Below are 26,436 nucleotides of genomic sequence, written 5' to 3' on the forward strand. Positions count from 1 at the left end.
CATGTCTATCCTGAATTCAGACACACCATTTTCAAATATGAAGAAAACAACGTTTAACTTACTTTCAGACACTGTTAATAGTGCTTTATACCTGTACAGGTATATCATCACATCATACTTCTTCCCATATGAAGTCTGGTGTGTGCTCTGGACTATGAAAGCATATACCACAAGAAGCAAATAAATATAACTGAAATAATGTCTGAATAACTGTTATATCTAGGCATTTGATCATTTGCAGGAGTTAGCTTTGTTCAGATTAAATATATTGATTACACATGTATCATCTATGTACGTTTATCGAGCTGTATGTTTATATAGCCTACCGTTTTTGTGATTTCATGAAGTTTGGGCTACACTGTTTTGGTAATAAACACTACTACAAAACTCTAATAATCTAATTTAAATATAATTTAACCTAGTTAGATTAAGTTTAAAACTATCTATTGTAAATAAGATATTTTCCCAGTATGATTAATACAATACAATACAATAGAGACTTTTACAGTAGTTTGTTGTCGGTGGAACAAAAAGTAATACATTTAGTGCTGTCAAATGATTAATCGTGATTAATCGCATTTATTATGTATATACAAATACACACACATACAATATATATTTTGAAAATGTTTACATATACTTACATGTATATATTTATATTTATATAAATTATATATATATATATATATATATATACACTTTGGAGATATTATATATACATATATATATATATATATATATATATACATATACATATACATATTTTTAATATATAAACAACATATTTTTCTTAAATATATACATGCATGTGTTTGTATTTATATACATAATAAATATACACAGTATACACACACACACACACACACACACACACACACACACATATATATATATATATATATATATTAGATAAACAAAAACTTTTATTTTGCATGCGATTAATCACAATTAATCGTTTGACAGCACTAAAATAAATCACATGTAATATAGCCTTTCATTTTAAGTTATTATGAATATTAAATAGTGTTAAGCTACTGCTCAAAAAGTTGAAATCAATCTATGAAAACTATTACAGGCCTGAGACACAAAGCTAAACAATTAATTAAAATGACCTTGGCCTAATAAAGTATTGCACCTGATAGTATCAGGGATAGCCTTAACTTTAAACCATTGTAAAATATTCCCCTCTGATACTTTTACTTTTCTCATCACTTAAAATAATCTCCACCAATAGAAAATCTTTAAAACCTTCAATCTTATAGAAGAATTCATAAATAAGTTATGTATGATTTAGTTATTTGGTTTTACCTATTTAAATATCTTGGGATATTTTTTTTTTTTTATTTATTTTTTTTGTTACTGTACCCACATGTTCTTGTGCTTGTTCTGATGTTTATGTGTATCTTTCTGATGAGAAAAAAAAAGCATTCACAATGACACAAACTCTTTATTCCTCCAGGGGGCGCTCAGAGCCGCATTCATGTAAGATGTTAGGAGCAAATGTAAAATTTTAATCCATCTTTCCAATCTTTATTTTTTTTTATTAATCTTATTTTTATTTAATTTTAACATGGTAAAACACTCCAAAAACAACAACAACAACAACAACAAAAAACATATAGATAAACCGTCCACAGACAGTTATATCTCTTTCGTCTTATAGTACAAAATAAATAAATAAATAAGTTAAAATACATAAATTTTCTTCCCACCAACAAATATCTTGCCAACTTTACTGTTGTCTGAACAAAAATGTGTTTATTCTCATTTTTGTGTTTTATATAAGAGCTTCAGAGGCAGTGAGACTTGTCTTATGATTAAAGTAATTTATTTATTTATTTATTTTCTCTCTCGCTCTCAAAATTGTAAATGAGATGAGTGATGGAATCACATTTTTTTTTAATTATTATTATTATTATTGTTTTTTTATTCAAGGAACAATAACAGACAATGTTATCAAGAAAACAACATTAAAATAAAATAAAATAAAAAACCTTGCCAGGGGGAGGAATGTATAAAATTTCAAAACAAAAATACACTATAAACATACACATGTATGTATATATAAAATCAAATAAATATATTGTAAAGTTCACAAACTTTCAAAGTTCTTGGAGCTTTCTTATTCACAGAGTATCTGATACTGTCAATATATATACCTATTTAAATCAACAAAACCATAAAATTGGGTTTTTTATTGTGAATGTGAAATTTGATCAACAGAATAAGTAAATTAATGAAGTAAAAGTACTGTTTCTCTTGGTCAGGGTACATTTTTAAACCGAGAAAGTCATTAATTCCATATAGTTGATTTTCTTATAGTATTGATGTTTTTGATATTTGATTTTTTTAGCTTATAAATTTTTGTAACTGAGTATGTGCAGTGCCAAAATAAGCGCAAGGCAGTTTCCTCATATTCATTTAAAAAAAATACAATTTACATTTATTCCTTTTTTTTAATTTTTGTAAATAATGATTTGCTGGATAAATTCTATGAATAAGCTTCTTTAATCTTATTTCTAAGATGATTTTTATGTTGTTTTATGTGGTAATTTTCTCCATTTTATTAATTTTATTTTTTTTATGTTCACCTTATTAGACAGTTCATAAGGTACAGTAACAATTTCTCTTTGGAAAAGAGTACGGATAGCTCTATTATTATTTTGGGGATTTACTGAAAAACGAATTTTACCAATATAAGTTTTAGTAACATCAAAAGACACTGAATCAGGAGAATGGTCTATATCAATACCTTTAAACAGCATTTGTGTTTATGAAGGGATTGTATGGTTTTTATCTGCAAATTCTTTTTGAGTAACTGGCATTTTACAATAAGAAAGGAATTAATTATAAGAAGAGTGTTTCTTCTTTATTATATAACTGACTAACCAATTTAATATCATTGTTAAACCAGTTCTTAAAAAAAGAAAGATTTATGTTTGTAAAGAATGTTTCTATTATTCCAGATGAAACAGTGATGCGGAGAAAAATTATGCTTATATATTAATGACCAAGAAGTACTTGTTTGTGGAAGGTATAACTTAGCTGGAATTTTATCTATATTATAAGTAGCTTTGTCGTCAGAGCAGATCTACTGGAGGGGCATTGGATCATCGGCGGGGGGGGCACTGTCGTTTGGTTTGATAAATATTTTTTTTTGACGCATTGGCAACATCATAGTAGCATGGAAATCCAGGCCTAAATCTGAAAGATCTATATAGAATGACAATGAACGATTTAGACTTGAGTTTTTATCTAAAAGAGGAACAGAAGGCAGCGCTGAAATTTGCTTTTTTGCCGACCGGATACGGCAAGAGTCAGTTAGCTCCAATGATCTATATAGAATGACATTCTACCCTAGAATGTTAGCTCCAATGATCTATCTATATAGAATTGTGACGAGTGGGGCGGGGGCCGAGAGCCGTGGGAACGGAGCGAGGCCGGTGGAGTGATTTGGGAAATGAGCAACACCTGCTCCACTCACCGGTCTCGATTCCCACGGAGGAGATTGGGAGGATACAAAAGAGGAGCGACGACAGTGAAGGACGAGAGAGGACCAGGCCTGGGGTTTTATTTTGTGTTTGGTTTTTGTTTGTGCGCGGCAGTCGCCCGTGAGGGGCTGTCGCGATGTTTTATCTTTATTTGGTTATTAAGTTTTATTTGAATGTTCGCCGGTTCCCGCCTCCTTCTTCCCGTGACTATGGAGTTTTTTATTATTACAAGAATGTCATTATATATTTTTTTATTTTTACCTGTCTTGATTCCTAATACACAACAGATGACGATTGTTAGTTAAAACGTTCAGAATACGATTCCATATAAGGTTAGTATAGCCTAGTTCAGCACTTTGCGAATGGACAGCGACTCAAGTAGCACGTAGTAGCCTATTCTCGCGTTCGAGTTCAGTAGCCTACATTTTTGGGAAACGCGCGAGGAATTGCGGCTAACGTTCATAACCTTGCACGTAGAGAGCGCTTTTAAAAGGCTAAGATAGGCTAGGCTACATCGTTATCGGGAAACCTGGCCCAGAACAGATAGCCTAAACAACAGAACAGGACAGAAAATAATAATATAAATATAATATAGGCTAAATAAGAAACATAAAATAGGCCTACAATAAATAGCAATATATGTTTTATACTTAAATAATTAAAAAATTACGACGACAAAAATAAAACACTGAATCAGTTTGAAGCTTTGAAAAACCGGCAAAAAAAAATGTACCCATTAGACAAAGTTTGTTTCGTATAGATCTTTCTGAAAACTTAAGGCTTTTTTCTTCAGAAAACGAGTTGGACATCATCACACAAATGTCTGCGTATTAAATCTTTTGGGGGTTGTCCGGAGCTAGCATTCGCAGAAGAAGGGCCAGCTCGATCGGCTCTCATAGACCGTGGTACTGGTGGTCGTGGCTGGAGTATCTAAGTCTGCTGATTGACGAGGCTGCGGATGTCTAAAACATTTTCGTAAATCCATTTTTTTTTTTTTTAGAAATTTTTAAAATTAGCTGCTAACAACTGTCTATAATATAGACGGACAAACTGTTCTTCAACTTGAAATGGATTTTGGGCGCGTGCTGCAAATCAAATGTGACAAGTTTACTCTGCGACCAATAAGCATTCACCATGATGAAGCCTAGTAAAGCCGCGTTCAGACTGCACGATTTTAGGCCAGTTTTTGGCTCGCCGACAGGTTTTGAGTAATCGCCGACAAATGGCCGAAATCACAGGCAAATCGGTGCTCGTTCACGCGAATGACAATCACGCAGTGTGAATGAGCAAAGACGCGATCTGAGAGATCAGAGAATTTGGAAGAAAAATTAGTCGAAATTTGGCAGGAGCACCCGTGTCTGTTTTGACGTTTTCATCTGAGCTATCCCAGTCTCACGTGAGAACTCCGGTCTTGCACGCGTGATATCGCGTTGTTTCCTTGTCACATCTCGCGTGTGTTTGGTTGTTAAACGTAGTTTGCATGCCAGACAGAAGGCTTGTTTGAGATGCGCCTCGCCTCGCCTGAAATGTAGGCGAGAGTAGGCGGCTGAAGTGAGGGGAGGAGTGAAATAAGCGCAGGCAAGACGGACAGTTCTGAGCTCTCGAAGTGGAACAGATACCTACGAGATCAAAGGCAGATATCGCGTTATTCTCACTCACGTGCTGTGTTGCTAATAAACATGATATAATTTCAGTTCTGTTGCTTTTATATGAAAATAAATATGATAAACAAGACACTCAAGGTGCTTGCTATTTAATTCCATACGAAAGCCGTATTTATCTTCCGTTTTTACTTTAATACAAACATGTATTTTAGATTTTTATAGAAATATGACAACAATCACATATCTCACACAGATATCGCACTGTAATAGTGTTTGGGAAGATTCATGCATAATTTAAATACATAATCACATGAAATCAGATTTAAAAAAAAAAAAATTTTAGAAGAGAACGCAGCATCACAGTTGTCTGAACCAATGAGCTTTAAGCTGTGTCGTCACTCGGTCGTTTCCCATCATGCTTTTGAATAGCGCAGTCGGTGGAGAGCAACTGCGCTCATCTGCTCAATCCGACACAGCCGCCTCGCCATCGCGAGAGTTTTTCGGCACACGTCAGCATGACATCAGAGCAAGGCGGACGTAACTCGGATGCTTTTCTAACCGGCATGCATCTCGCGGTGATCACCGGTGATCGGTTCTGCGCAGATTTTGTTCATCTCAAACAAGCCTAGAGTTGTCGGCGATTCTTCCTATTGTAAAGTCATGCAGTGTGAAACCTTCTGTCGCCGATCCATCGTGCAGTGTGAACACAGCAGCGACTGAATGCTGGCCAAGATAGTCATGCAGTGTGAAAACAACAGTGACCTGACTACTTTGAAAATCGTGCAGTCTGAACTCGGCTTAACTTGCCATGAACAACCAAAATTATGCATTTTCCCTATTCTTTTTATTTTATTTTATTTAAGTTACAGTTTGAACATTTAATATTAAAATAATAACTAAAAGGGATATTTTTTTTTTTGGGCCACGCCATGGCCTGTAGGAGGGGCATCAATGACCGCTAGGGGGGGCACGGCCCTCGAATGCCCCACCACAGCGCCGGCGCTGATTATAATTACACATCAAAACAAAACTAAGACCACCAACATTTGAAAAAAAAACATAATGAGGGATAAAATTCCAGATAGAAGTGGGGGGTTTTAAATAATGCTTAATCCAATTCATCTTAAAGGTGTGGTTCATAGTGGTGAAATCTAAGAAATTAAGGCCATCGTTCTCATATGTATTCATAATCACAGTCTTTTTAACAAAGTGTGTTCGGTTTCTCCATAGGAAATCAAATAGCATCTAATCAATAATTTTACTAGTATGGTTATCAAGATACAAAGATAAGGAGGCATATGTCAGTCGGGTCTTCGTTAGGAGAACTCTTCCCTTAGGGAGAGATCTCTTTAAAGCCAGAAGTTAAATTTTCTTTTAGTTTTATCAGTTATGGGGTTGAGAGAACATCTTTTCAGCTGGTCTTTAACAATAATGATTCCTAAGAATGTAACACTATCTTTTACAATGGAATCACGTATTATTCGTTAGTATTTTACTCAGGCGTATGCATGGGAGTCCCTGTGGGTCCTGGAGCAGCTGCCGTCGCTATTTATTCAGCATGTGATACTGTTTATGTGAATTTACGTTGTTAGATTGAGTCATGATTATATAAATACTATATTATTGCTTTTATTAAACGATTAACAGTGCTAGCAGTGCGCCAATGGAGGGTTTTTGTTTTGAACTTTACAGCTAATATGTATTTTAACCCTTCACACCGCAAATTTAAGGAACGACAAATCGGAAATGGTTAGATTTTAGTGTACGGTATATAATGTAACTGGCCCTAACTGTGTCAGAGCAGACGGTTTATCCAGCGCGTATAGCGGCTGGTGTGTGAAGGGTTTTGTATTGTTTAATTTTTTTTTATGGTTTTTTGGTATGTCGCATTTATATGTATTTTATCGGGTTGTGATGGTGTGGTGTTTGTGTGGTGTTTGTGGGTGTGTTATTGATGTGATCATCTGTGTGATGATTTTTATGAATGACACAAGACAACAGTCCAAGCGATGACTGCAGCTTTGAACATGACAGGTGAGTCCGTTTTCATTGATGCTGCTGGCTATAAACCCAACCTAATAAGTTATTTAAAAATACCTAATATGAAAAGCATATAGTTCACTGAAAATGTACTCAATCCTGTGGCTTCATTGGACCAGACGTAGAGAAATTTAGCATTGCATCATTTGCTCATCAATAGATCCTCTGCAGTGAATGGGTGCCGTCAGAGTGAGAGTCCAGACAGCTGATAAAACCTTCAGAAAATGACTCCAGTCCATCAATTAATATCTTGTGATCTATTGGTGAGCAAGTGATGTAATACTATATACTAAAGAAATAAACTTTTGGATGTCATGATGACAGGTACATTTTCTTAAAACTTTCATTTTTGGGTGAGCTATTCCATCAATATGCTATTGATTCATGCAAATTCAGAAGTGTGTGTGTGTTTATATTTATAAATTCTATTTTTTTTATTGTGAAATTGCCATTAAATATATATTTTAATTGTGAAGTTTTTTTATTTTAATTCTTAATTAAGCCACCTTAAAATCTGAATATGAAGTATCAGGTGACTTGTTATTCATATATTTTCACAGGTGTGACCCTGTCTGTCTGGAGAGAGCTGAGGAGGGCTTGCCATGTGTTGTCACACTTCTGTGCACACCTAACTCTGCATCTGTGATCAGCAGTCTTCAGGTCGTCAGTGAAGCCCGCACTATTGAAGTGTACTCGCTGTCTGGAGAGTACTGTGGCACCTGCCGTGGAGAGCAAGTTCAGAAATCACACACTGATGGGTATTTTTTTTTTGATTGAATTTTTTACTCTTAATGTGGGATAATGCAGACAAAAAATTATATTTAAACAACTAAAACATCTTTTTTTACACTTACTTCAAGGGAGATAATACAGACAAAAAAAATTATGTTTTTTATTATTTTACTTACTTTCTTTTTATTGTGTATAACCTTCACCTTTATGTTGGCACCGTTTAACATCTCTCAAATGCTGATTTTAAAAGTTACCTTTTTGGTAATACAGTCATGGCCAAAAGTTTTGAGAATTACATAAATATTGGAAATTGGAAAAGTTGCTGCTTAAGTTTTTATAATAGTAATTTGCATATACTCCAGAATGTTATGAAGAGTGATCAGATGAATTGCATAGTCCTTCTTTGCCATGAAAATTAACTTAATCCCAAAAAAACCTTTCCACTGCATTTCATTGCTGTCATTAAAGGACCTGCTGAGATCATTTCAGTAATCATCTTGTTAACTCAGGTGAGAATGTTGATGAGCACAAGGCTGGGAGATCATTATGTCAGGCTGATTGGGTTAGAATGGCTGACTTGACATGTTAAAAGGAGGCTGATGCTTGAAATCATTGTTCTTCCATTGTTTAACCATGGTGACCTGCAACGAAACGCGTGCAGCCATCATTGCGTTGCATAAAAATGGCTTCACAGGCAAGGATATTGTGGCTACTAAGATTGCACCTAAATCAACAATTTATAGGTTCATCAAGAACTTCAAGGAAAGAGGTTCAATTCTTGTAAAGAAGGCTTCAGGGCGTCCAAGAAAGTCCAGCAAGCGCCAGGATCGTCTCCTAAAGAGGATTCAGCTGCGGGATCGGAGTGCCACCAGCGCAGAGCTTGCTCAGGAATGGCAGCAGGCAGGTGTGAGCGCATCTGTACGCACAGTGAGGTGAAGACTTTTGGAAGATGGCCTGGTGTGAAGAAGAGCAGCAAAAGAAGCCACTTCTCTCCAAAAAAAACATCAGGGACAGATTGATCTTCTGCAGAAAAGTATAGTGAATGGACTGCTGAGGACTGGGGCAAAGTCATATTCTCCAATGAAGCCCCTTTCCGATTGTTTGGGGCATCTGGAAAAAGGCTTGTCCGGAGAAGAAAAGGTGAGCGCTACCATCAGTCCTGTGTCATGCCAACAGTAAAGCATCCTGACACCATTCATGTGTGGGGTTGCTTCTCTTTCAAGGGAGTGGGCTCACTCACAATTCTGCCCAAAAACACAGCCATGAATAAAGAATGGTACCAAAACACCCTCCAACAGCAACTTCTTCCAACAACCCAACAACAGTTTGGTGAAGAACAATGCATTTTCCAGCACGATGGAGCACCGTGCCATAAGGAAAAAGTGATGTCTAAGTGGCTCGGGGACCAGAATGTTGAAATTTTGGGTCCATGGCCTGGAAACTCCCCAGATCTTAATCCCATTTAGAACTTGTGGTCAATCCTCAAGAGGCGGGTGGACAAACAAAAACCCACTAATTCTGACAAACTCCAAGAAGTTATTATGAAAAAATGGGTTGCTATCAGTCAGGCTTTGGCCCAGAAGTTGATTGAGAGCATGCCCAGTTGAATTGCAGCGGTCCTGAAAAAGAAGGGCCAACACTGCAAATACTGACTCTTTACATAAATGTCATGTAATTGTCGATAAAAGCCTTTGAAACGTATGAAGTGCTTGTAATTGTATTTCAGTACATCACAGAAACAACTGAAACAAAGATCTAAAAGCAGTTTAGCAGCAAACCTTTTGAAAACTATTATTTATGTAATTCTCAAAACTTTTGGCCACAACTGTATAGTAAATATGTAAAGTAATAAATATCTAAGGTTTCATATTATACAAATCTCTAATGTCTTTAACATTTTGTTAGTAATATTGATTATAATTGTAACAAGGTGTTTTGAGCAAAAAATCCAATTTTTTTTTTCATGCCCATTTTTTGTTATTTATATGCACAAAATTATTTATTAAAAATGGTTAAATAACATTTTAAACCAAAAAGTTAAATGACAAAATAAATACAAATAACATCACTGAATCGCTGATCCTGTTCTGGCAAAAAAAAAAAAAAAATAGATGGATCATTCAAACTAAATGATTGCTGATCAAACAAAAATAAACATTTTGACATTTTTATGAGGTCTATATTACTTTTTATATAATGTGCATTAATTTGTAGCATTGAAAAAGAAGAATAAAAAATGTATTGTTACTGAAAAAATAAAAGATTATTATTAATGTTTGAATAAATAAATTGGTCAGTTTATAGATTCAGCTTAGTATTGTTGAATAAGTGAAATATTTATTATTTTACAATATTATAGACTATTTATGATGACTCTTGCTGATTCTTCTGTGAATTTTTTGTTTTTGGTCAGTTCTGAAGATAAGAGGCATTTCTACAGGAATCATCTGGTGCTGGAAAACCCTGTTGCATCCTGTGAGGTGAAGGTAAGGAGAGCTGGAAGTAATATCCAGGCTCTCATCACAAACACACAAACTGATCTCTGTCGGCTCAGCATCAGTGTGGTGTCTCCGTACAGCTGCTCTCTCTCGGTGGCCGCTCGTCTGTGGCCATCGCCCATGTGGGTGTGGGACTGGAGATGCTCAAGGACAGACAAGGTGGGCCGAGTATAGACCCAGGCATTGACCTTCACCGTGTGCAGACCATGATGGAGGAGATGGGCACCACCCTTTCACCAGGAGCACAGAACCTCATGGAGCTGGTGCAGTGCCAGCAAAAGGTCTGAAACCAGCTTTTTATTATAGCAGGATCACCACTGCTTTAGGCTTTTTAATATTGGTCGACCAATATATCACCAAGGCCAATATTTGGCATTTTTCAAATAAATAAGTTTTTCTGATCAGCTGATGCGTTCGTGGCTGGACTTTTATTTTGACGGCACACTGAGAACGGCAGTGCCTGAACCAAGTGGCAACCTCCCGCTCTCTCTCGTGAAGCCAACACGGAAGTGACTTAAACTGTAATTCATCAACTGGACGCTAGAGGCTCTCTGTAAAAGGAAGTCAATCCCATAGACTCCCCATGTTAAAATGCCCAACTTTACAGCAGTAAAAAAAAACATGTTTACAGCCTGGTTCAAAAAATTATTTTGGTCTATATAGCTAATTTTGCCCTTCTTGATTTTGCCCTTCATGATAATTGTTTTGGGTTATATTATTTTTTTATGTTCTGATTAATTTAGGTTGTGTTAAGGTTTTGATTTTTGTGTAATTAATGTAGAGGTAGGTGGGCGTGGTTTCAGCAACCAGCTCCTGCCTCTTTGCCAATTTTCGATTATCTTGGAGTGACGCACGGTGACATGCTGCCAAGATGGCGACGGCCCGCTCCGCCCACTTTGAGCTTCAAAAACGCTATTCAGAAAACTACGGGTGACGTCACGCATACTATGTCCATGTTTTTATACAGTCTATGGCCTGAACACACAGTGCTCACATCCTACCTCTTGTTCGCTGTCGTTGTTAACAGTTCTGTCCACGGACAGAAGTCTGTCTAATAATCAGATTACTGTTAAACAAAGTAAATAAAATGTATACAAAAAGTATTATAATGATTGCTTTTACAGGTTCATCGATATGGATCGATACATATATGCATCGATGCCACACGTAAAATATCGATATCTGTAGTATAAATAGGCACCTTATTTGGCACTGTCCACATTTTCACGTAATGTCCGTCTATGCATTACCGCCAACGCGTGCATTCTCGCTCAAGCTCGCGTATCAGGACTCGATATAAGGACTGCCCCTGCCCGAAGGCACAAGGTGAAGTATAAAAGACGCTCGGGATTGTTGGTGGAACAGTCGAGTATGGAAGCAGATTAGTCTCAAATATAATTCACGCAAAAAACACGATTCACACATGCGTAGACAATTTCACATGCATGAAACCTAATTCACGTACACACAAAAAAAAATTCACGTGCGTGAAAAACAATATATATTCACAAAAAGCAATTCACATGCGCAAAATAAAATTATATATTCATAAAATACATTTCACAAATGCAAAACACAATTCGTAGATATACAACTGTGCACAAAAAACCTTTGAATGTTTAAAATGTACGAGTGTCTGAATGTGCAAATCGTCATTTACTACGAATCCACTCGGATTTTGTGTGTGTGTTTTTGAGACTTTCCTGGCAGAGCTCTCTTCCCATGTGGGTCTGTCGTACTCTTTAGCCAATCAGATGCGAGCTTACCATTCAACCAATCATATCATAAGCCACAGAGTACATTCAAGGAGCACGATTCTGCGCACCTTTTGCGCAATATGGATTAATTAGAACGGAAATTAAGCCTTTACATCAGTAATCCCATAGACAGTAAAAGAAATGGACACAGCGACCCCATTGGAACTCAATTGAGACAAGTGAAGCCCATTTTTAGCAATTTTTAGCACTTCCGTTTCTGACGCGCAGACTCAAACTAAGCTTGATGACGTCAGCAACCTGTCTGACAGATGTAAATCTTCTAGTAGCTGTGCGTGCAAACTGCCATCGTTAATCTTGCAGAGACGGCGAGCTTGAGCGGGGGGTTCTTTGGCCTGAGTGAGCAGGAGTAAGTATTCTGTTTAATTATTTTGTATAGTATTTTAAAATGTAACGCCAGGGCTTCTATGGGCTTCTCTCTTGACGTCTCCCCGATTGCCTGCGAGCTTCTGAATGCACTCTCAGTGGCTTATGATATGATTGGTTGAATGGTAAGCTCGCATCTGATTGGCTAAAGAGTACGACAGACCCACGTGGGAAGAGAGCTCTGCCAGGAAAGTCTCAAAAACACACACACACACAAATGCGAGTGGATTCGTAGTAAATGACGATTTGTACATTCAGACACTCGTACAGTTTAAACATTCAAAGGTTTTTGTGCACAGTTGTATATCTACGAATTGTTTTGCATTTGTGAAATGTATTTTATGAATATATAATTTTATTTTGCGCATGTGAATTGCTTTTTGTGAATATATATATATTTTTTCATGAACGTGAATTTTTTTTTGTGTGTATGTGAATTAGGTTTCATGCATGTGAAATTGTCTACGCATGTGTGAATCGTGTTTTTTTTTCGTGAATTATATTTGAGACGAATCTGCTTCTATAGTCGAGCGCTGTGCGAGATGTTTTCAGCGCACACATCTGAAGCGCGTGCACGCACTCAGACAGCCGCGTCTAGACCGCGTGAATACTAAATCGAGCTCTCTTCCGCTTTTTTATGCATGGATGAATAAATACAGACAAAATTAAATCAAAATGAGCATTTTGACGAATATCCTAGTAAACACAGTCATTAGGCATATGTCTTAACGTAAACAGTTGAGAACATAGGCGGAGTTTAGAGGGGGCTAGGGGGGAGTAATGAAGGGGCAATAATGAATAATAATGATTTTGTCTGAGCTATGAATAAAATATAAAAATTAAATAATTACCATTTTCTCATTTTATTTGTATTATTTTATTATTTTAGTGGTTAGAATAAGTACGTTTTGGTTCTTAACTTGAGAGGACATGAGAGGACTCTCTTTTCGTTATTTTCCAGCTTTAGCAAGTTAACAAATATTCGTTGTTTTTCTTTATAAACTCGCTAATAAAAATGTGGTGGACTGAGTCATTTCTGGCTGAATTGGACAGGCGATTTGAAGCGATGGCCTTGAGTGTGGCGCGTGATTCAGTATTTTGTTAAAGCACATACACAAGGCTTATTCACCCTTGGCTAGTGACAGCTGAAGTGGATCTCTGTGAAATGTGCGATCGCATCGTCGATTACTCTTTAGAAACTTAAAGATGACTGTGCATACCATGAGCGCTCAGACTGACCTGAGATTTGCCCCGCAAACATTTCAGCAGTTATCATAGACCTGTGTGTGTCCCGTTTTTCTGTCAACTGAATCAGCTATGCCATTAATTATGAATTTATCAGTCTTTTGCATGCCAAAGTAAATTTCTGCATAGAAATATTACGCCAAATAGAAGCAGAAAACCGTGCTATATTTCATCATGAGATCGGGTTAGCCCGCAACAATTAATTTGTTGGCTATTTTACAAATGGGAATGCAAATAATTCATGACATATTTAAAATTCAAGCTGCCCATAAAATCTATAGTGGAAAGTACTTTAAAAGCATCTGGAATGCAATAAAGTGTTTTTAAAGCTGTTTTAAAAAGCATTTGCTGAATGGATAATAATTTTTTTTTTTTTAAATAGGATAATAAATAATTCACATATCAGACAAAAATTGTGTTTGCAGCAAGTCCTTTAAATTTTAAGGTATTCAGAACAGAGCAACATAAAAATCAGAAGAAAAATTTTATTTTTTATAATTTTCTATACAATTACAGGACAAAGTTTTACATATGCCATATGTTTGATTTTTAATTATTTTTTTATTTTTATGTTTTTTTATTGTAAAATAAAATGCAAATTATAATCGGGCTGGTTTTAGGCTTTTCCTTATTTTTAGATTTTAGACATCCATCAATTATGGTTATGAAAAAAATGACTCGCCATCTCATTGGATGTGCCTTTAGAGAGAAATGCACGGATTACACAATGAAAGTTTCTATTTTCAATTTGAATTATACCATTTTAAAGAAGTAATTTAAAGCTTTCTATATATATTTTTTTTTTATCATTTCTGTGAGGCAATTCACTGAGTTTAGGTTCATCATTGAACCAAAGAAAAAAAAAAATCATTGTGAAGTACTCCTGTTCAAGACCGAGACGGCAGAAAGCATTTGTTTTCTTTTATTTTATAAAAGCACAACGTTTTGTTGATATTGTGAGTGCACACAAATAAAACTAAACCCCTTTATAGTTTAAAAATGATGTATTACTCTTACCTTTATGAGCAAAAATGACTGCGTATTTTAAGTTGTTTGCACTGCTAGAAAAAAATACTATTGATCGCGCTGGCGCCTCCATGTTCTGCGGCTTCCACTCTCCACACAAAACGACTGGATAAGCGTCTAACAGCGCACATTTATCTAGGTTAAACATTTAAACTAACATTGTAATATGCTTCAACTGTTATAAATATAGATTTATATATAAGATGTGATGATTTGAGAAGGCTAAATTGATTAAACATATAGGCTATGATCAATTCACTGTCTGCCGCTGGCCGCTTACATTTTAGGAACAAAAAAATGCTCCAAACGTTTATCTAAATTAAATTTATAAAAAAAACTAAACGAAATATATTCACTTTTCCATTACATACAAGACTGAACTACTTTAATAGCTGAAAGAGTAGTATAAGCTGTTTTGGGGAAATGGGGGAAAAAAGACTGGCTAGGGCCTATATTTGAGGACCCTGCAGGGCTCTAATCCACTTCATCCAATGCTGTTTTGTTCTCTGTTTTCATCTGTGAGCATGCTCTTGATATATGTATTTTACCATCTAGTTGAGTTTGAAATGTGTGTCACATAAGTTCTGCTCTCACTGATCATTTGGTCCTCCATAAAAAATAAAATAAAAAAAAACTCTGTGCGTTCCCTCGGGAAAAAAATGTTTTTTTTTTTTTAAATTTATTTATTTATTTATTTATTATGTATTTTACTATTGAATATATATTATATAAATATATGAAATATAGAACAAATAAAAAAAAAAAAGTGTTCGTGGCTCGTCTGCCAGTGGGTGCCCCCCCAAGCATAAAAGTGAAACTCCGCCTATGGTTGAGAAAGAAAAGGCGTGTGTATCAGTACATTAAATCCATGCTTCGTTCTTCAAGTGAAAGCAAACTAATAATAAATCTAATGCTGTCAAAGAAAAATACAAGTGCTCACTGCTCCTGACTAAATAACCGTTATAACATCAGGAATGATTCATCTATATTTAATTTATAGAGTGAAGACTGTGCAGTTATTTTACATTTGATTAGCCTGTTACATTTCTGTAGCGTACCTGAAAAACTGAGAGCTGAAAAACCTGAAAAGCACTGTTTATTGAACTTGTGTCTTTGTTGTATTATAGTTATTTTCTGCTATTGCTTGTAATTTGGTTATCTGTAGAAAAGATTTTTAGCACTGAGCCCATAGTTGCAGCCGGAATTGTTTTTCCTATTGTTTATTTTCTTTATTATTTAAAAAAAAATGTGTAGGCCTATTTTTTATTTTATTTTATTTATTTTTTTTGTGTGAATGTCCCAACTGAGGTAAAGAATGTAAAATTTCCAGATAAATGTTCTTATTATATATTTTGGTTGCATTTGTGAGTTAATAAAAATGTAGATGGATGTTTAAAATAGATATAAAATATCAAAATATCGATCGATATACTCCTGTACCGTCAAATTTTTTGAGGTATCGGAAAATATCGTATAGCTGGTTATGAGAATCGATATCATATAGTATCGTGACGAACCATCCGATTTACACCCCTATGGTCATATAATTAGAATATCATCAAAAAGTTGATTTTTCACTAATTCCATTCAAAAAGTGAAACTTGTATATTATATTTATTCATTACAGACAGACTGATATATTTCAGATGTTTATTTCTTTTAATTTTGATGTTTATAACTGACAACTAAGGAAAATCCCAAATTCAGTATCTTAGAAAATTAGAATATTGTGAAAAGGTTCAATATTGAAGACACACTCTATTCAGTTAATTAACTCAAAACACCTGCAAAGCCTTTAAATGGTCTCTCAGTCTAGTTCTGTAGGCTACAGAATCATGGGGGAAGACTGCTGAATTGACAGTTGTCCAAAAGACGACAATTGACACCTTGCACAAGGAGGGCAAGACACAAAAGGTCATTGCAAAAGAGGCTGTCTGTTCACAGAGCTCTGTGTCCAAGCACATTAATAGAGAGGCGAAGGGAAGGAAAAGATGTGATAGAAAAAAAGTGTACAAGCAATAGGGATAACCACACCTTGGAGAGGATTGTGAAACAAAACCCATTCAAAAATGTGGGGGAGATTCACAAAGAGTGGACTGCAGCTGGAGTAAATGCTTCAAGAACCACTACACAAAGACGAATGCAAGACATGGGTTTCAACTGTCGGATTCCTTGTGTCAAACCACTCTTGAACAACAGACAGCATCAGAAGCGTCTCGCTTCAAAAAGGACTGGACTGCTGCTGAGTAGTCCAAAGTTATGTGCTCTGATGAAAGTAAATCTTGCATTTCCTTTGGATATCAGGGTCCCAGAGTCTGTAGGAAGAGAGGAGAGTAGGGCTGGGTATTGTTCAAAATCTTTCGATCCGGTGCCAATTTCGATACCTCAGTTTCGATACCGGTTCCTAGCGATACTTTTTTCGATACCAATTTTATGAAATCCATTTTAACAAGATTACAGAACACATTACCTCAGAAAAACTTTGATGTCAAAGCTGAATTTTCAAAATCATTACTTCAGTGTCACATGACCCTTCAGAAATATGAAAACAGTTCGCTGCTTAATATTTTGGAAACTATGATACATTTTTTTCATGATTCTTTGATGAATAAAAAATTCTAAAGAACAGCATTTATTTAAAAAACGAAATATTTTGTAACATCACACATGTTTTAATGTCACCTTTATCTGACTAACCAACACATTTTTGAACGGCAGTGTACATTCAGTAGGTTATTATTTATTGCAATATAAACACCGTCAGAGTAATCAACAAGGTATCTCTTCATTTACCAGTCGAAGACGGAGCAACTTTCTGCTCTTATGTTTACTCCGTGCACTGTCAAGGTCTTCATCATATTTGTCGTGGTACCGGTCTTTGCAGCAATTATTTTACTGCAAATACTGCATTGCGCGCTGTTGGCATCGAGCCTGGAGAAATGTACCCACACTTTTGATCGACTTTTCCACATCTTTAAGGTATTACGTTTGTGTGCTCGCGTCTCATATAAGTATGCGCATGGAGAGTTTGTGCATGCGCGCGCCTCATATGAGTATGTGCCAGTCTATGGTATGTGCGCGGAGAGTTCCGCGCGTCTCGTGTGTGTCGAGTTTGTGTGTGTGTGAGTGACTTTATGTGTGTTGTTGTGCATTTCATATGTACTTGTTTGAGCACTGACGTTGACGCGTTAACTCCTTAGTTATCGAAATCTGGAACCGAACAACATGTCATTTTTCGATACTCGATAGTATCGAGGCAATTCGGTCGGTACCTAAAAAGTATCGAACTCGGTACCCAGCCCTAGAGGAGAGGCACACAATCCACATTGCTTGAGGTCCAGTGTAAAGTTTCCACAGTCAGTGATGGTTTGCGGTGCCATGTCATCTGCTGGTGTTGATCCGCTGTGTTTTCTGAGGTCCAAGGTGAACGCAGCCATATACCAGGAAGTTTTAGAGCACTTCATGCTTCCTGCTGCTGACCAACTTTATGGAGATGCAGATTTCATTTTCCAACAGTACTTGGCCCCAGCACACAGTGCCAAAGCTACCAGTACCTGGTTTAAGGACCATGGTATCCCTGTTCTTAATTGGCCAGCAAACTCGCCTGACCTAGAAAATCTATGGGGTATTGGGAAGAGGAAGATGCTTAATGCCCAGACCCAACAATGCAGAAGAGCTGAAGGCCATTATCAGAGCAACCTGGGCTCTCATAACACCTGAGCAGTGCCACAGACTGATCGGCTCCATGCGACGCCGCATTGCTGCAGTAATTCAGGCAAAAGGAGCCCCAACTAAGTATTGAGTGCTGTACATGCTCATACTTTTCATTTTTATACTTTTCAGTTGGCAAAGATTTCTAAAAATCCTTTCTTTGTATTGGTCTTAAGTTATATTCTAATTTTCTGAGATACTGAATTTGGGATTTTCCGTAGTTGTCAGCTATAATCATCAAAATTAAAATAAATAAACATTTGAAATATATCTGTCTGTGTGTAATGAATGAATATAATATACAGGTTTCACTTTTTGAATGGAATTAATAAAATAAATCAACTTTTTGATGATATTCTAATTATATGACCAGCACCTGTATATTGTTAGTAATAGAAAGGCAAACATTATAATACTTTCTCGTTAGCCGTCAGCATTCAGCAAATATGCACATACATCATTTAAACAAATCTTTGAATGACTAATGAAGATCTGATTTTAAATTTAAATTTTTTAAACAAATTTTTGAATAACAATTTTACATTTTTAAACAACAATTTAAAAAACAATTTTCGTGTTCTCTGCATGACTGTCGGTACGTGCGAATTGAATGCGGACAGGAGGAGAGTTCAGCTTCATTATTGAGATGCGCAATCGACAACCTTTAAACTCATGATTTCAAATTATGCTGTGCTTCATGTTTTTGCCCAGTGTCATATTCATGTCATTTTGACTGTGTGCTGTATGTAAAATGAGTGTTACCTTGGCTTTATTTGAGAAAAAAAAAAAAGTTATTCCCAATGCACACAAACTTTACAGAGTACTGAGTGACCTGTTGGTTACAGTGTTTACTTCCTTTTTAATTATATATTTGATTAAATATTTGTTTATTTGTGAAAAATACTTTGTCATTTAAAGTATAAGCATGTTTATTTTACACATTTATTTTTTAATCCATTTTTAAATGATTTAAAATTTCTTTCACTGAAAAAAAAATTAATTGAATTTACTGAATTTTTTAAGGTAAGTGGTTGCAATCAATTTATTTTAGCTACATTTAAATAAATTAAGTTGACTAACTTTCAACACTTTTTTTAATTAAATGTAGGTAAAATAAATAGTTTGCAACCACTTACCTTAAAAAAAATGTAGTATTATTTTTTTTTTCAGTGTATTAAATAAAATCATATCGGCTTTATGTCAGCCACCCGGCTTTCCAAGATATCAGCATCGGCTGTCAAAAAAAAAAAAAACAAAAAATAACTATATCGGTCGACCACTACTTTCTAATGTGATATTATATAGTCTGCACACATTTTCCAGTGTAGAATCTCTTGTGTCCGTAAGCAGCCAGTAGCAACCTCATAGAAACACACTAACATTCAGAACCTTAGCTAACAAATAGCAGCACACAAACATTGTGGTGGTCAGTTTTGCATGGGCAAGTTCCATTCCCACTCACATTTTTGTATAAATCTAGTAGATTCAGCAGATTTTGCCCCTTTGGCAGATATAATTTTTTGTAGGTGTTTCTTGTAACAGTCTGTCAGTGTTTGACAATATTTTGTTGACATTTTTCCCCACGGCTTAAAATTTAAACAATGTCTCACAATATTGTTGTTTTTACTGTATTATTATTATTATTTTATTTAAAAAAATAAAAAAATAAAAAATTTGCCTGGCAGTGGCAAGTATAGTAATGTATTTCCTTTTTTTTTTATATATGTAAATTTGTTTTGCAAATTTAAGTTATGATTCATATATTTTCTCACATAAACTTGCATTACATGTTCAGTCTTAAAGTGTAAAGTTTTTTTTAGACAATAGTTTATTTGGAGGAAAAGCACAAAGCTTCCTTACACATGAACAATCAGTCTTTGTGTGTGTTGTGTCCAGAATAAATCAGACATGCTCAGTGGATTCATTCCTCTGCTCATGGGAGGACGAGCTTTGAGTTGTCTGTCAAGAGGAGGTGGGGCTTCTAGTTCTGCAGGAGCAGAGTCGGGCACAAATCTACCATCTGGCCTCGGGCAGCTTCTGAACCAGACTCCCGGAGCCATGTCTGCCATGTTGAGCTCTGAAACTGGTGCGATCAACCCAGACCTGCTTCCAATGCTGCAGAGCGTATGCGGTCAGGTCACGCAGCTCCGGCTGGAGGAAGCCACATCTCCAGACAGGAAGAAAAATGGAGAACGGTAAGTGTGAGTCATGTGTGGTTTTCGGGAAACAGAAATTTGGTTACCATGGTGGTTGAGGCCACATAAGATTGGCTGTGGTAACCAGCTCATCGTGATAATAGTGCAAGTACTATGAATAATGAATGATAATACTAATAAACACATGATGCTTTTAATACTTTTTGGGCTGCTAAAGATAAAACAATAGTTAACTGCAAAATTGAAATATTCCCTCAAGACTTTTTGAGCCTGCATTGGTTTATTTCTTAAGGGGAACACAAAGTAAGTACTAGAAGTACTGTTTTATACAGTGAAAATCCATGACTTGTACACTATATATTCCAAGTTTATGAAGCTGTATGATAGATTTGTATGATAAACAGACAGGTTCTTTTTCACTGAAAAGGTTTTACCCCGATGAAGCTCTGCAATCTCAGTCAATTCAAATATGATGAGATGTGTGGCCCATCATATACAAACACGGCACGTCATGTTTTGGTGTGTCATATGTGAATTGAATGTGAGAGGGACTGAGATTTGAGAGCTTTGATGTACGAGAAAATTTTCAGTGAACATGACTGAATGTCTGTTCTACAATGATATAATATGATTTTATTAAACAATGTCTGTTCTTGGCAATTTTTTTTTTTTTTTTTTGCTTTTTCCAATATGATTTTATTAAACAATGTCTGTTCTTGGCAAAAAAAAAAAAATTTTCATATACATACCAAATCAAACAGAAACATGACGACAAAAGGAGGAACTAATAATCAGAATTACATTTAGTACTGTTGAATGCTTTAAAGCAACATATTCTGATGGAGTTATTATTTATGGTGTTGTTAATAATAGTTAGGGTTAGGTTTGGTATTGTTATTTTCTTGCATGCTGATTGTTCATGTTGTATCCATGGGTTTAGAAAGTGATTATTATTGATCGATTTGGTTAGCTGATGTAACTGAGCTGCTAAATAATAATACTGAAAATTAGGTGTTGGTAGTCCTCCTTGCTCTTTAGATTTTTGTAATGTTCTAAGTGCAATTCTTGGTTTCTGATGGGGGAAGTTGTGGCCTAATGGTTAGAGAGTTTGACTCCTAACCCTAAGGTTGTGGGTTCGAGTCTCGGGCTGGCAATACCACGACTGAGGTGCCCTTGAGCAAGGCACTGAACCCCCAACTGCTCCCCGGGTGCCGCAGTATAAATGGCTACCCACTGCTCCGTGTGTGTGGTGTGTGTGTTCACTGCTGTGTGTGTGCACTTTGGATGGGTTAAATGCAGAGCACGAATTCTGAGTATGGGTCACCATACTTGGCTGTATGTCACGTCACTTTTTCAATAGAAATTATTTATTATGCTGTGAAGTGTGTTAAACCATTTTTTTTTTTTTGGAGGGCTGTATTAGGATCTTTGTGAAAATATAATTATTTTTGGTAATGCAGACATTTTGATTGTGGCTATTTGTCCAATAATTGATAATGGCAAATGCATCCAACGTTTTAAATCACTTTCTGCTAAATTTTAATGCTGAGAAGAAATTAAGAGTATATAATTCTGATATATTAGGGGAGAATTGAAATCCTAAGTAATGTTGCCTATTTTAAATGGGTTGTTTTTTATTTTGGTTAATTCAAAATCTTTATGTAATGGAAGTATTATTGATTTATTCCAGTTTATAGAGTAATCAGATATGTTTGAATGGTCGTTAATGAGTTTGATAAGTTCTGTCAGTGATTTCTCTGGGTTCTGTATAGAAAGTAAGATGTCGTCTGCATATAATGATATTTTATGGGTAATATTGTCGGATCTGTAACCTATAGCCTAATATCGTAATTTTTTTTTTTTTAATAGTGCAAATAGAAGTGGGGACAGTGGACATCCCTGCCTAGTGCCTCGTTGTAGTTGAAATGGTGGTGATATAATGTCATGTGTAATAACTGATGCCATCGGTGTGTTGTAGAGTATCTTGATCCAGTGTATAAAAGAATTCCCAAAGCCATAATTTTCCAATGTTGCATAAAGAAAATGCCAACGTACCTTATCAACTGCCTTTTCTGCATCGAGTGAGACAATAACTGTATTTGTTTTTTTGTTTTTTGTTTAGTGGAGTTGTTTATTATTTTGAATATGACTGTTTATTTTCATGTCTGTGTTTATGAGTGACAATGGATGATAGCTGGTGCATAGGGATTGATCTTTATTTGATTTTAGCAGTACTGAAATAAGTGCGGTGTTCATATCTTGTGGTATAGTGGATTGAAGTTTGACGTTTTCCGTCATTCTGCAGAATAGTGGTGAGATGACTGTATTTGTGTGGGATTTAATATTGGCGTTACTATACTTAAAAAAACACAATTGTCTGTTACTTTTCTATTTTCCTTTTTCTTATTACTGTATAATGATTGGTAGAAAGTCCCAAATGTCTTGTTTATTGCTTGTGGAGTATGTATTATTTTATTTTCATTAGTTTTTAATGGTGGTTATCAGTGTTTTCTCTTTATTCCGTTTGAGTAGATTAGCAAGATATTTCCCAGATTCATCATTATGCTCAAAATGTAAAAAATTGTCGTTGTTTTTGGAATAGTACTTTCAAGGACAATTTCTTCTAATTTAATTTGTATTTCAATGTCTGTTCACTGGGGTTTTGAGAGTATATATTATTTAATATTTTTAATTTATTTTCTAACTCTTCTTCTTTTTGTTGATTTGTCTTGTGCTTTTATGTGGAGTATGATATTATTTTTCCTCTCAAGACCACTTTAGCAGTTTCCCAAAGTGTTGATGCAGATATGTCTGTTGTTTCGTTTTTTTTTTTCTAGGAAAGATGTCTATTCTTTTATAAAATACTCATTAAATTCTTTGTCTTGCAGTAGGGATGTGTTCATTCTCCACCTTTGAGAACTTTTAGCATGATTTTTATCATTAAGAGTTATCAAGATTGGTGCATGGTCTGAAATAATAATGAGATTAATTTTTGTTGACTAACAGTCATTGCCTAAATATTCAATTTAATAATCAATAAACTAAAATTCTGCATTATCGGGAGTTGGTTTCTTCAATAATATCAATAATTATTCTTTGAAATACCAAGGAATGTTGTTTTTATTAAATGTTGTGCAGTAAAAAGTATAAGATTGATATATATGCTTTGGAATGTAGTGATGTAAAAGCTAAAGTGAAAAATAAAATGATACCATATTCCAGTGCTAGAGTCAATATACTGTGGAATATACTTCTGTGTGATCGGTCCTTCAAGATATATGTCCATAATTTAAGAGGGCTTGATGAACGGTCAACAGTGAACACTAATCTAAATATCATTGAAACTTTTATGAATTATTTGTACACAACTTACATTTTTAGCCTTAATAATTTCTGGAAGAATTGAATGTTTGGTCTTGATAAAATAATGTAATTTACAGTTCACAAAAAAGGCATTTCAAAAGTGACTGCATCAGTTTCACAAGACAGAACCCTGTGATCATTCTTAAGATCTTATTCTAATAGTTCACCCAAAAATGAAAATTCTGTCATTACTCGCCCTTCAGAACACAAATTAAGATATTTTTGATGAAAACTGAGAGCTATCTATCCCTCCTTAGAGACTGGGAGACTGACACGGAACAGAAGAAATTGTTGAATTTTTGTTTTCTTTGTGCGCAAAAATATTCTCATAGCTTCATAAAATTACGGTTGAACCACTGATGTCACATGGGCTACTTTAATGATGTCCTTAACCACATTTCTGGGCCTTGAACATGGTAGTTCCCTTGCTGTCTATGCAGGGTCAGAAAGCTCTCGCATTTCATCAAAAATATCTTTGTGTTCTGAAGTTGAACAAGGGTCTTAAGGGTTTGGAACAAAATGAGGGCGAGTAATTAAGACAGAATTTTCATTTCTGGGTGAACTATCCCTTGAATTTGTCCTTTATTTTGTCCACTTACTGTATATACTTTTTTTGTATTATAGGGAGGGTCATATATGTTGTGGAGGGTTTGAGAAAATTCTGGAGACTGTTGTAGAGAAGCGAATGGATGAGATGGAGAGAAGATTAAAGGAACATCTGGACCTGCGTCTGGACGCTCTTCAGCAGAGACTGGAGATCACACTTCAGCAGGCACTCTCTCATAAACAACAGCAGTAAACAACATCCTCCAACACACAATACTAACCTGAACACTTTTAGCAAGATCTCCATTCTGAGCTTTTACTTTAATGACAACTCTATTATTCTGTAAAGTGACATTTAATTCATGTCAACTAAAAACGGTTGTAACATTTTTCTTTTGCCTGCAGTCTCTACTGCTTTGTGTGGAAATGGTTTACGGTTTAACAGCAGTTGCTGCTCTTCATGTGCCCGTCCCAAAGAGACTGTACTTATTTGGTTTATGTGGTTAACAGCTTGACGAGGTGGTTCACTAACGCAAGTCCAGAAACTGTATCAAGTGATTTTCACAAATCACAGCTACTCGAAGAACTTAATAACACTGTTGATACTTATATATAATAAATAATTTTATCTAAATGAGACCACAAACAATGGTTGCACTGACAGACTGTAAATTGCCTTTGTGTAAATGTTGTTCATATGTTTATACTGTTCATACTGGAGAACTAAGGACAAAAAAAGAAAACAGTATTAAAAATGTTTATACTAAAGAATAATATGTATCCAACAAACTCTTGTCCTGTTTTTATCCCAAAACAAACCTTACATTGCATTGCATGATTTTTTTAAATACTTTTTTTTGAATAAATTTACTGTCTGAAGGAGAAAATTTCTGCAAATACATATGCAACCAGGTCAGTCACATCAACTGCAGATTTTTTTAAATTATTTTTTTTTAATAAATTTACTGTCTGAAGGAAAACATTGTGCCATATGCAAACAAGGTATTAAAAAGGGGCATAATATCCATAAAACAGAGGCATACAATTTTATGACGTGGTCCCAAAACTTGCTTACACTTCTGCTATGCACTCCAAAGTAGAGTACATACTTATAGGGCTTAGTATAAGTAGACGAACTGGGATGCAACATTCATTAAACCCTAAGTTCCCACCAGTAAAAGGGTGATGTTTACCATGTAATAATTCAAATAGCAGATTTTTGTACAGAATGATTACAATTAGTCCTTTGACAAAAATAAAAGCTTCATATTTTTGCTTCTAAACCCTCAAGTACACTTGCCTCATAGACTTCGGTTTGTATGTGTTACGGCAAACTTTTTTTGAATATTGAGGGACAAATTAAACTTTTGGTAATTTGCTCATGAACTTTTGAACCTTGAACTTAAATGGAAAGTCATATAACCCTGAAAACTCCAACGCGACAGGTCTGTAAACTTCCACTTTCCCTAAAATAGTTCTTCTGGCATCTCTCATTAACCTCGTCTTTTCTGAGTAGTTCATGTTTGTCTCAAAGCCTGCATTCCGGAAAACCATGTCTACCTTTTCTAAAACCCTCTCATGTATCCTATGAACATGCACTTGTACTATTCTTGGCAGTCGCACATCAACCATGAAGGAGAGTTGCCCCACTCAGGAACAGCAAAGAAAACACAGCTGAACGAACAAACTCCTCATTACAGGAAACTTTGCATGAATCAATGAGAAAATTAACCAAAAGCACTACAAATTAGCAGTTTTGATCCTTTTGAGTAACTTTCCACCGTGACCATGTTGGCCTCGTCATGTGAGACTCAACCCAGATTGTCATGGGTGTCTCCTGTCTACACCACAGTGATGTTCACTGATCAGATTTGTTCAAACAG

The 26,436-nt window shown here is 35.4% G+C and overlaps 1 protein-coding gene across 2 annotated transcripts; it reads left to right on the forward strand.

Annotated features, from left to right (window-relative positions):
* The first annotated feature begins 7,053 nt into the window (after positions 1-7,053).
* LOC109054093 (ATPase PAAT-like) lies at positions 7,054-25,342 on the forward strand. Of its 2 annotated transcripts, none has more exons than XM_042735177.1 (6): positions 7,054-7,129; positions 7,696-7,893; positions 10,281-10,353; positions 10,446-10,646; positions 20,385-20,683; positions 24,632-25,342. In XM_042735177.1, the coding sequence occupies exons 1-6, from the start codon at positions 7,080-7,082 to the stop codon at positions 24,804-24,806; spliced, it is 996 nt and encodes a 331-aa protein (XP_042591111.1). In that variant the 5' UTR covers positions 7,054-7,079; the 3' UTR covers positions 24,807-25,342. The 2 variants fall into 2 exon arrangements, with proteins under 2 accessions (XP_042591111.1, XP_042591112.1); XM_042735178.1 differs by lacking the exon at positions 24,632-25,342 and adding an exon at positions 22,514-23,145.
* The last annotated feature ends 1,094 nt before the right edge of the window (positions 25,343-26,436 follow it).

The sequence above is a fragment of the Cyprinus carpio genome, chromosome B12 (assembly GCF_018340385.1).
Source record: "Cyprinus carpio isolate SPL01 chromosome B12, ASM1834038v1, whole genome shotgun sequence".
NCBI lineage: Eukaryota > Metazoa > Chordata > Actinopteri > Cypriniformes > Cyprinidae > Cyprinus > Cyprinus carpio.

Excerpts from the sequence above, each read along its gene's own strand:
- LOC109054093 (XM_042735177.1), top strand. The coding sequence starts at position 7,080 with ATGACACAAGACAACAGTCCAAGCGATGACTGCAGCTTTGAACATGAC. Across the intron at positions 7,894-10,280 it reads CAGAAATCACACACTGATGG|TTCTGAAGATAAGAGGCATT; the intron begins GTATTTTTTTTT and ends GTTTTTGGTCAG. Across the intron at positions 10,354-10,445 it reads TTGCATCCTGTGAGGTGAAG|CTGCTCTCTCTCGGTGGCCG; the intron begins GTAAGGAGAGCT and ends GTCTCCGTACAG.